At 33.2% G+C, this 12,038-nt stretch overlaps 1 protein-coding gene across 1 annotated transcript; it reads right to left on the reverse strand.

Annotated features, from left to right (window-relative positions):
* Positions 1–1,719: 1,719 nt before the first annotated feature.
* LOC131843223 (phosphatidylglycerophosphatase and protein-tyrosine phosphatase 1) lies at positions 1,720–11,578 on the reverse strand. The gene is made up of 6 exons (XM_059191833.1): positions 11,501–11,578; positions 11,264–11,410; positions 9,675–9,755; positions 3,577–3,680; positions 2,413–2,545; positions 1,720–1,970 (listed from the first exon to the last, which is right to left on the reverse strand). Exons 1-6 carry the CDS (start codon positions 11,501–11,503, stop codon positions 1,848–1,850), a joined length of 591 nt encoding a protein of 196 aa, XP_059047816.1. The 5' UTR covers positions 11,504–11,578; the 3' UTR covers positions 1,720–1,847.
* Positions 11,579–12,038: the final 460 nt, after the last annotated feature.

Genomic DNA, 12,038 nt, shown 5'->3' on the forward strand with positions numbered 1-12,038 from the left:
CACCATAAGATGTGATGACCCAAACGCGGGAAACATTAGTCACAAGTGGACACTGTCAGTTTTACTGCGCCCTCCGCAAGCAGGGCCATTGCCATTGGGACATTGCTAGCAATAAGTAGCTATGACGTGGTCGAGTGGAATGACTAGTCATGCTAGTCATGCTCACTAAAATGTCCAGACATGTGGCGGGCGTGGTGGGCCGGGTCATTGGGCTCCCTAAAATATGGTCGAGCGCAGTGATGGCTGGCTCATTCGTCATTCTCGTGAACGAGTGCTGCTTGTAGGGACTGGTCTGCTCTTATCACTACAACTGATATAATCTTATTGTATATTTATATTTGACCCAAATAAATTAGTGCTGGCTGGTAGTTTGTATTCACACGTTTCGACTTGCAAATGTAAACTTACAAGGATTATTTAAAAGAGCAACACACAAGTTTCTTGCTCGTTCTTCTTGTGATGAGACAGTTTTACGAACGAGTGGTAGATAAAAAAAATTGTTATGACTATTCAAAAGTGCCTAAATTAAGTTTATTTGAATAAATGATTTTCTATTCTATTCTAATATTAATATCAGTTCACAATCCCCTTTCGGAAGATAGAAGACTAAGATAGAGGTACAGACGATTTATACAAAGTTTACTCCTGCTATAAAATGAATGAAGTAATGAACTCGCAGTGATATTATGGATTTAGGTGACAATCATCAGAAAAAAAATTAAATAATAACAATATCAGTAAAATAATTTATATTTAATTTTACATATTTATTACATAAATATATTAAATTTGACAAACTAAGTACAACGAGTCATAAAATTATAAATAATCAATAACTTTGGAAGACTGTTATGGGTGATGCAATATTTAAGTTTATTACATGGTCAGAACCATTCAATAATTAGTTGTTCAGGGTCATTATTATATTTATTTATTAAATTTATAATTGTATTATTATTATAACCTAGAAAAATTCACACAGCGCCATCTAGTCACAAACTAAAACACCACTATAAGTAATGAGCAAGTGAAATAATAATATGCACATGAAAAGTGTCATACTCATGAATAAATATTTGTATCTTGCGAGAATCAAACCCACAATCATCGTAAGCTGGTATGTTAAACCACAACACTACTGGGGCCTACAGTTATCTTTTGCCGTTTAATGTTATAGATAAAAATAAAGCGAAACTAGTAATTAAAATGAAACTTACATGAAGACAATTAAATTAAAATTTTTAACTGTAATATGTTTATTTTATTTTACATGTATTGAAACTGACTAACAAAAGGTATCTAGGTTTATAAGGGTAATAAATCCATTATTACCTCCCAATAAACATTCCCCAAACTTAATAAAGTTAATTGAGAGTTTAAATTACGGTAGTTCTCCATATAACACAGCACTATTATTAAGCTTTGTCATATAACGCGGCGATTCTCCACGTATGTGTAAGTTTTTTATATAAAACTAGCTGACCCCGCGAATTCCCTTCCGCCTCAAAATTAAATATGTCAAAGGTTTTTTGACGTTTAATTACGCAATAAATTTCTGAACGCACCCTGTTTGACAGGTATCAGCCGTTTTATATGGGTAAATATAATTGTTGTTAAAAACATTTATTCTACATGCGTAAGACGTTAAGTCCGCCATATGGTATTTCGTGCATTGAAGTTATATAAATAAATAAATCTGAGACGATTAAGGGCAGTAGATTTCATATAAATTGAGATATGACCGTCTATCTACGTTTTGGTAATATTCTATTATTGCTAAGTATTAAATATCCACAGAATAAAAACTGTCATGTACATATTGCCTAAAGTTATTGTCTATGGTCACGTTACGTGTGTATATGCCTTTTGTAGAATATGTGTAGCGCCTCCCATTGCTTGGTGTGGAGCAGGATGTGCGGCCGTCGGTTGCGCATGTACTCCACTGCTTCCTCTGGTGACCAGCCGTTCCTCTGTGAAGTTATTTAATAAAATTAAGTTGGCATTTATTTTTAACTCACCAACACATAATTGCAATATATATAACACATTACAATATAGTTAATATATTTGGCGCAACCTTAATTATTGGCAACTACGATTATTATCTATATGAAAATTTTAACTCTACGTGTACCGATTTTGAAGATTTCTTTTGTTGTTAAAGACGGTGCCTATCGTGTGTTACTAATAAAACACAATCTGAAGATTTTGCAGACAAAAACTTGACCAAAAGATAAAAAAAAAGTTAGGGGTGGACAGCCCTTATCAGTTAGGGGTATGAAAAATAGATAGTAGCCGATTCTCAGACCAACTGAATATACATATAAAATTTCATAAAAATCCGTTTTGGAGGAGTGTGGTAACTAACATTGTGACACGAGTATTTTATATATAACATTAAGTAGGACTCACCATCATGAGGTAACAGCCGACGAGGGTAGCGCTCCGCGTGCGTCCCGCCTTACAGTGTACGTACACGGTGCCACTGTTGATCTGCCTCTCTTCAGTTGGCACGGCAGTCAACTTGCCAGCGATTGGCAAGAACCTTAACCGTAACCAATTAATTTGACGTCCGTAAATATTGGGTGAGTAAATAGTAGGCAGTTCTGAGAAGAACCCACACATTTTATACCTTTATGTATTTATGTGATACCCGTAGCACCTCTTATGCGTTGCCATTTAATAAGAATGACATCTTTATACCCTGTAAGTACACTGCCATATTTCGGCCTTCGAACCGCCAAACAGCTATATCTAGTTCTAAGAACAGCTCACGGATATTATGCCTTTATGTGATGCCCGTTATATTTCTCATGCATTGCCGTTAATTTTGCCATTATTGCAGTAAGATGTCATATCTTTGTACCCTGTGATATACCCCTTTAGACTTGTGGCGGCGTGGTGGGCCGGGTCATTGATCGAGCGCAGTGATGGCTGGCTCATCCGTCATACTCGTGAACGGATGCTGCTTGTAGGGACTGGTCTGCTCTAATCACTATGACTGATTTCCTCTTATTAATTGTTTAACCAGTTGGTTATATATTCAATATTTTTTCTATTTGAGTATTTAATTGAATTAGTGCTAATTAGTGGTTTGTATTCACACACTTAAACTTAAACATGTAAAGTAATAATAAAATACTTAAAAGAGCAACACGCAAGTTTCTTGCTCGTTCTTCTTGTGATGAGACAGTTTTCCGAATGAGCGGTAGATTAAAAAAGATGTGAAGACTGTTCAAAAGTGTTTCAATGTAAGTTTATTTGAATAAATGATTTTCTATTCTATTCCTGTAATTACTCTGGTATAACAACCTGTCTAAAGGTTCAAATAGCTTTGATAAAATGTCACATATCTACCTGAAATGGAACATAGCTAGCAATTTTTGATTTATTATTTTTATTGCTTAATTTAAAAAAATATTAGCTTAGCATTCTTCATTCCTAATCTATATAAACTATAAGTGTGCGAAATTTCATACTCCTTTCTACGCATAATTTTTGTAAGAAGGGGTACAAAGTTTTTGCTACACGTACTAATATATAGATATATATATATATATAGTAGTATATACCTACCTATTGATAAACTTCACTCCTTCAAACAGCTTGTCTTGGTCGGGCGCTTCGAATATATCAGTAGTGGCCAGTTGCAGGAACTCCACGCCTTGCTCCCGCCATTTCTGTAATTGTATTGCCGACTATTTTATTAAATAATAAGCCAAGTCCTAGGGGAGCGTCCTAGGACTCGCTCAGTTGACTATTAAGTATACTGTAAAGAGAGAGATAGTAGATTTAGTTATGAGAACTCCCGAATTTTAGCTGCCAAGTTTCGCTTTGTCTTCTACCGAATATACAACGGACTGTCTACCTTTTACCATGGCACCGCTCGCCATCGACACGGAATGATTGCAAACAAGCTTAAGGACGATCTAGTGGTAAATCATTACCGAAGCCTATGGAAGCCTGAGACATATTGTTATTATTATCACAAAAATTTGCATCACATAATATTCTTGCATTTGTAAAATAAAAATACACTTATATTTAAAACTATATACACGTGTAGTTGGTAATGAACAAGTGCATATTAATACTATTCATGATTTAGAACGCAACAGTTTACTAAGTACTTATTTATAATATTAACACGAATTCACGTTACATAAACTTTTTATGTGGGCGGGCACCTGCAGTGAATTATAATATTGAGTTATCATAGATGGTTTTTAAACTGATGTTATATAGAATTTATTTACGTATTATGTATCTATACCTATTTCACAAGGTTTCGTCGTCATATGAACACAAGACTATGGAGAATTCATCAGCTAGCACAAAGACAAGTAAATAGTACAACTACAGACTCCACACAATACTTGCTAATATCTAAATATTGTTACAATACAATAAATTATATAAAAAAAAACTTGTTTTATAAAAGATGGATGTAGAAATGATACTTAGCGGACATTGTAATAAAGTATTATTGTATATATACAAATACGTGAAACGAGATTAACTATAATTATTATGTTAGAATATTATGTAAGATAAATTATTGGTTTAAAATTATTAGTGCCACTAGCATCTAAACTAGGCCGTGCCTGTGTCTTAGATGCCAGTTCTCCCTACGACAATTATATATATTTTCTTAAATTCGTGAATCAACTTAGTAATTACTAGTTTACTATATATATATATAGTATTATATATACTAGTGTATATACACACACATATATCATTATGACAAAGAATGTTAAATCTAAAATCGCTGTTATTTCCAACCTACACATTACTACAATATCAACTAATTGTAGGTAGTACTAATATTGTGTGCACTATGAATGAACATATATGTGACATATTATGTGAATCACTACTATGACTGTGGATTGCGAACTTATTCCTTGATGAATATTAATTAATGATGCGAACAGAGATGAATGGAAGAGAAAAACATATTACGCCGACCCCAAATAAATGGGATAAGGAAGCAGAGAGAGTTGGATATATATATATTTCAATTTATGAATTTTATTATAATTGTACCTTCCTCCTTTTATTGTTTATTTCATGTTATTATTTACTTAAATGCACCGCCCACTAATCTCTGTTTGCCCTATGGTCGACTGGGTGAAAATGCCTTATGGTGTTAAGTCCGCCATATGCACCTTTATTTTGTTTTATATTTGTGCATGAAGTTTTTATAAATAAATAAAATTAAATAAATTATTTGATCCCACTACATCCCATATGGATGGTCCCTAACATAATAAATATATCTATTCAGAACTCAATGTTGTAAACACAATGATTATATGACGTGTACCGTCAGGATACACGCGCACCATCTGTGAGATGCTGCAGATAGCCGGAAATAGGCGTTTGTTATGCTAACTATACAGGAAAGTCTTGTACAATATGAAAAAATCGTATCTATGATCTATTTGCAATTTAATTATTCATTACTAAAATAGGTACTAGGTATTGAGAGCGTAGTAGTCTAACCTTTTCGTTTGCACTAATCTTTCATCCCATATTCAACCCATGTCTAAACAAATAAAAATCATAATTTTTATGTGTAATTTTCAATTAATTTTTCGTCTGCAGAAAACTTTGATCCCGTATTTCAACCCATATCTACACAATTAAATGAAATTGAAATTTCTACTTATAATTTCAATTACTAAAATAGTTACTACTAGTTATCTAGAGCGTCGTCTTCTTTTCGTCTGCACAAAACTCATCCCGTATTTCACCCCATGTCTAAACAAGTAAATAAAATTCAAAATTTCTATTTGTAATTTCAAATTAACTTTTCGTCTGCACAAAACTTTGATCCCGTATTTCGACCCATATCAATACATATAAGTAAAATTTAAGTATCTATTTGTAATTTCAAATTAACAGTATTTCACTAAATGCATACGAAATTATATACGGTAGGTACTTAGATCAAAAATAATTAATAAACAATTTTCGGTTCGGTTTGAGTGGCTTATAGTCTATTATTATTACTTATTGACGGCATCGGTGGTCTAGCGGTTTAGCACATCGCTTTACTTTCGGTGGTCGTGAGTTCGAGTCTTTGTACGATGCAATCATTGTTGAGTATGATTGTTTCTATCCGTATGCGTGTTTTCTAAGTATATTATGAATGTATTTATAAAAAAATGTATCTAAGTATCAGTCGTCTAGTATCCAAAACACAAGCTCTGCTTAGCTTGGGACTAGATGGCGCTGTTTGAGTTATTTTTATACGCATGCATTCTCGGTCCTATTAATTAGCGGTAAAATAAAACGTTAATTAGACTTTCAAGTAAATAATATTTATTATATTATTAATTTCACGGATATTGAAACACGTGTTTGGTCTGAATAAAGAGTTCACAATCAAACAAAATTTTGTATGTTTGTACAATTTGTCTCTGTCGTACTTGCGCAAACTGTGGACACTTCCGTGTGCGTCAGAGAGAGTCAGTTACTTTAGCATGTATTGTTTAAAATGTATAAATAGTCAATTTTAATGATTCACCTAGAGTGCCTATTTTAAGCAAGTCAGTACATTTGAAAGACACGATCTTTTATTGTGTTAATGTACTAATAAACGACGACCTCGGTGGTCTAGTGGTTTAGCACACTGCTTTACGTACGATGGTCGCGGGTTCCATTCCTAGCACGGTTTCATGCTTCTCTCTCTCTGGTTCTCACGATTTTCGTATGACACCTGTAGTTGAGAAGATGATTGGGACCATTGTTGCATTTTGTAAGTGCCAGAGCCGGGTTATATCAGTTTGCATTTCTTTATATTTTGTTGTTTTTTCAGCTATCGTATTTTGCAGGATGTGTATGTTAGGGACAGCCATATCAATTAGGTATTCAGTTATTATTATTATTACTTTCTTAGCATTTCATGGATTCTCCATGCGCTGCCTAGTCCATCGTATGGCAGAGACGGACTAGGCACTCCGAGCTGTATATTTGAGAGAGACGAACTTTTACTACTGACGCCGGTGTAGCTTTCATTAAATATATATTTGATTCTTGGGAGAGGTCTCAGGATGCAGTCGGTGTATTTTGTGATCTTTCAAAAGCATTTGATTGCGTTGAACATGAAACACTTTTGCTCAAACTTGAACATTACGGTATTAGATATGAAGCACAAAGCATGATGAAATCCTATCTAAATAATAGAACTAGTATTAAAATGGGTGTTCCTCAGGGCTCTATTTTAGGTCCTTTCTTATTTTTAGTTTACATAAATGATCTTCCTTATATGGTAGAAAAGATAGCTGACATAGTTCTGTTTGCTGATGATACTTCATTAGTATTCAAAGTCAATCGACATATTGATCATATGGACAAGGTAAACGGTGCTCTCTCTTATGTTTTAAAATGGTTTACTGCTAATAATATGCTACTAAATGCAAATAAAACTAAATGTATCAAATTTACTTTCCCTAATGTAAGGCCGGTATGATTCAAAAATCATGTTGGACAATAAACTATTAATTTTGTGGACGATACTGTATTTCTATGTATCACACACTTCTAGGTATCACATTAGATTCCAAGTTGCAATGGGGTGCTCATATTACTAAATTGGCGAGTCGACTTAGTTCTGCCGCTTATGCGGTAAGAAGAATTAGACAATTAACAGACGTGACAACGGCTAAACTTGTGTACTTTAGCTATTTCCATAGCATTAGGTCGTATGGTATTTTGTTATGGGGCAAAGCAGCTAATATAAATACAATATTTATTTTACAAAAGAGGGCCATTCGCTCCATTTATAGCATGGGTTCCAGAGAGTCTTTGCGAGAGTGCTTTAAGGAATCAAATATCCTCACCGTTGCTTCTCAATATATTTATGAAAATGTCATGCATGCCAGGAAGAATATAGACAGTTTCAAAAGAGTTAGTGATTGCACTAATAAAAGCTTACGTAACAATAACAAACTGATTTTACCTAAATGTCGTTTGGCTAAAGTTAGTAATTCGTTTTATGGCAATTGCGTAAGGTTTTACAATAAAATACCAGAGTCTGTTATAAATCTGCCAGAAAAAAGATTTAAATGTCAAATAAAACACTTCCTTTGCAAAAAAGCTTACTATAAAATTGAAGAATTCGTTAACGATAATAATGTTTTTGTAGAAAAATTTTAAATACATAGCACTGACAATATTATCTGATTACACTAATAATGAGTGCGTAGCGATTTCTATGTTGATTATCGCATGCCTCTTACTTGTTACACTGTAATTATTTATATAAAAAAAAACATCTATTAAAAAGAGCAACACACAAGTTTCTTGCTCATTCTTCTTGTGATGAATCTGCATTCCGAATGAGTGGTAGAATCAAAATATGACTATTCAAAAGTGCTTGTAATGAGTTTATTTGAATAAAGATTATTTCTATTTCTATTTTCTAGCATTCCCTCGATTCTCAATGCGTGTGCCGGGTCCATTGTGGGGCAGCGAGGGAAACTCCGAGCAGTTCCCGGGTGTAATTTTAAAGGGCTACTGGCCGACGTACTTCAACATTAACCTTCACCGCTCGTGTAGTAAATCGTAGTTTTTGAAGAAAAAAATTGCTGTAATCTCTAAAATAAAATCCATACTAATATACATGTAAAGGTGAAGTTTGAGAACTACTGGTTGCAGTGCCAATCAGACGGACTACTCTGCAGTTTAATGTCTATAACGATTGTAATACAATCCATTTTTGTACGTAAACGTAAGCAAGACTAAACTGTATAACAATAATGACGGCCTCGGTGGTCTAGCGGTCTAGCACACCGCTTTACGACCGATGGTCGCGGGTTCGATTCCTCGCACGGCACAAACATTTGTATTCATGAGTATGATTGTTTCTATCGGTCTGGATGTTTTCTATGTATAATTTATGTATTTATAAAAAAAAAAAATATTCTATGTATTTGTCCAGTTGTCTAGTACCCATAACACAAGCTTTAGCTAGCTTAACTTGGGTCTAGATGGCGCTGTGTGAATTGTCCTGAGATGATTATTATTATTATTATTATTATTATTATAATATCTCAGAACAATTTTCTATCTAGTATGATTGTTTGTATCGGTCTGGGTGTTTTTTATGTATATATTTTTTTATTTTTTATTGGATGATAATGGAATGATGCACCCGCTCCGCAATGTTTTACACGGCGTGGTATCAGTGGAGGTAGATATAATGAGCGTGAAAACAGGTCATTTAGCAAATCTTGCCAAATTGCAATTTACCATGATGGTTTCCAGGGGAACTGCTTGGAGGTCAAACTGACATGGTACATTGCTAGCAATGGGGTTATAAGTTCACACTACTAACAGTTCCCTTCCCCCTGCAGAACATATACTATAGTTACTAAACAACTGATAGAAATATTTAAATGTAAATACATACATAATATACATAGAAAACAGCTTGACCAATATAAGCAATCATACAAATGAACACAAATGTTTGTACAGTGAGAGGAATCAAACCCGTGACCAACAGAAGTAAGGCAGTGTGCTATAAGATCAATTATATTACGGAATAAAATAAAATTGTGAATTAAACATTATTAATATGTGAGAATCAAACCTGCAACTATTATATGATGTGTTAACCGCTAGACCACTATAGCTAGTTTTTAAATATGGTGAATTCTTACCTCTGCATCATTGGAAAAGATCTTGAGTTCATATGTTTCATTCATTGAGACAACTCCCTTGATATTCTCCTCTTCTTTCAACTAAAACAAAACAAATCAAATCAAAATCATAAAACATTTATATTTATTAGTTATTTTAATCTTATACTAGCTGATCTGGTAGACATTGTTTTGCCATAAATAGAGATTTGATGGTAGAAAGGTTAAAAAGTACCATATAGGTCTTATGGTGGATATGATGAATAAAAAAAAAACAAAATTTTGACCTAAGTAAAGAAAATTTGGCACGGACTACCCCAATCATTCAGGACTATGAAAATTCAGATTACATCCTATTCTCAGACCTGCTGAGTATACATATAAAATTTTATTGTTTTCAATCAAACGGTTACTGAGGAGTCTTATAACAAACATTGGGACATGAGAATTTTATATATATATATTTAGTTGTTATATTACAATGAAGTGGTAAAAATAGACTATCCTTTATTGATTAAAAAATTAAGGAAGTAATCAAACAGATATATGAGTAAATTAGTATAACAGCAACTTTGTGGAATAACTTTCCAGCACTGGTATTTTCGAACCAACATATTACTGAAACCTTCAAGATAAGAGCTTATTTCTTCATAAAAGGCCAGCAACAGACTTACAAATTCACCGGTGTTGCAAGTGCTCAAAGGTAATAAATAAATAAATAATAAAGCCTTTATTTACTGTTAACATTACATTACAAATTTACAGCAGTAACTGCGGTCCTGATAGTCTAAATTTTTTTTTTTTTCACATCTGAATGTCAACAGTCTGTCATGTGACATAGGCCTCCTCCAAGTATTTCCATAGGGTTCGGTTCCTTGCACTCTGAGTCCAAACTTTCCCTGCTACCTTCCGGGAGGTAGGTATTCAGGAAGGTAGCTCAAAGGTGGCAGGATATAATTCAGTCCAGAGTGAAAACAAGAGAAAGGGCAAACTAGACATGCCATAGTTTAGATGCTAGCGGCACTAAAGTTTTTACAACTAATATTTCATCTAATATTATACCTATGCTATAGTTTTGTGAACATAATATACTCAATATCATTTCATCATATTGCTTATGATTATGATGAAATATTAAAAAAAAAATAGATTTTTTATTTAAGTTATTCACAAATCGGAATAAGACATTGTGTAGCATTGAATATTCTCTACATGTATGTATTCTATGTTTCAATATAGGAAACAATTAAACATATTTTCTATATTTTACATAAAGTATTTTAGTACAGTATGGTTTAAAACTTAAGCTTTCTTACGATATAAATTAACTTACGAAAATATATTATTGGGTATATCCTAAAATACTGAAAAAATATTTGAAGTCCTCTAACCTTAGTTTAAGATTGGGGGCATCTTAAACATTACATTTCAGAAAAGCATGTAAATAATGAATGAATAAGCAGTAATTAAGGCTGTTGGTAATTTATTATGGTAATTTAAATTGATTTTATAAACATAATTTATTTTTTTAATCACTTTATGAACAAGAACTGTGATACTTTGGAAATAAGTTCAATACAGTGGTAAATTTATAACCTACAAATGGGTACCTGTTTGGTCATACTCTGGAAAGGTAGGGCGCCGAGGATAACTGTATCATCCATCCTATCGTACCATCTCCTACTTGTGATCTTCTCCATTACCACATTATAGAGGAGAGTGGGATAGAAGGTAACTCTCGCGAACATCGCCGTGTTCTAACAAATGAACAGTTATATTAATACAAGACCTGCACTGACGACATCGCACATTAAAGTAGTGGTTGAAGGTAATACGAAGACGAGTACCATGGTGAAAGCTGGTTTTCGTGGTGGGGATTGAATAAATTTGGTGAATAATAAATACAGCTGTAACAATAACGTCGATCTTCGTCCGATTTGAAGTTTTTGACATTGACATTTTATATGACAGCGACAGTTTGTCAATTTGACATTAACACACGTTTTTTAGTGTTTAGTCTCGGTACTTGCTTCGGCAGTACATATACTAAAATTGTTTAGTCTCGGAGATAAAAATTACATTTGTTCTTTAATAAATTCCCTTACTCACGAAGTATAAAGAGTGTGGCTGTGACTGTCACGTCACCAAAAAACTTCGTCACATCAACAATCTAACATAGTGATTATTTGCTCAGATCTTATATCTAACTGGAGGCTTCTATGACCTAATAAAAAACAATCGTAACGCTCATGTAAAAGAAAGTTATACATAAAACAACGTTTATTTTTTTTAGTTTAATTGCTTTATACATATTTTACATACAAATATACATCGTTTAAGATATTAATTCATATGAATTTTTAAAATATTTTTATGATTACAAAA

The sequence above is a fragment of the Achroia grisella genome, unplaced genomic scaffold (genome assembly GCF_030625045.1).
Source record: "Achroia grisella isolate CSIRO2021 unplaced genomic scaffold, CSIRO_AGI_Agris_v1 utg1086, whole genome shotgun sequence".
NCBI classification, from domain to species: Eukaryota; Metazoa; Arthropoda; class Insecta; order Lepidoptera; family Pyralidae; genus Achroia; species Achroia grisella.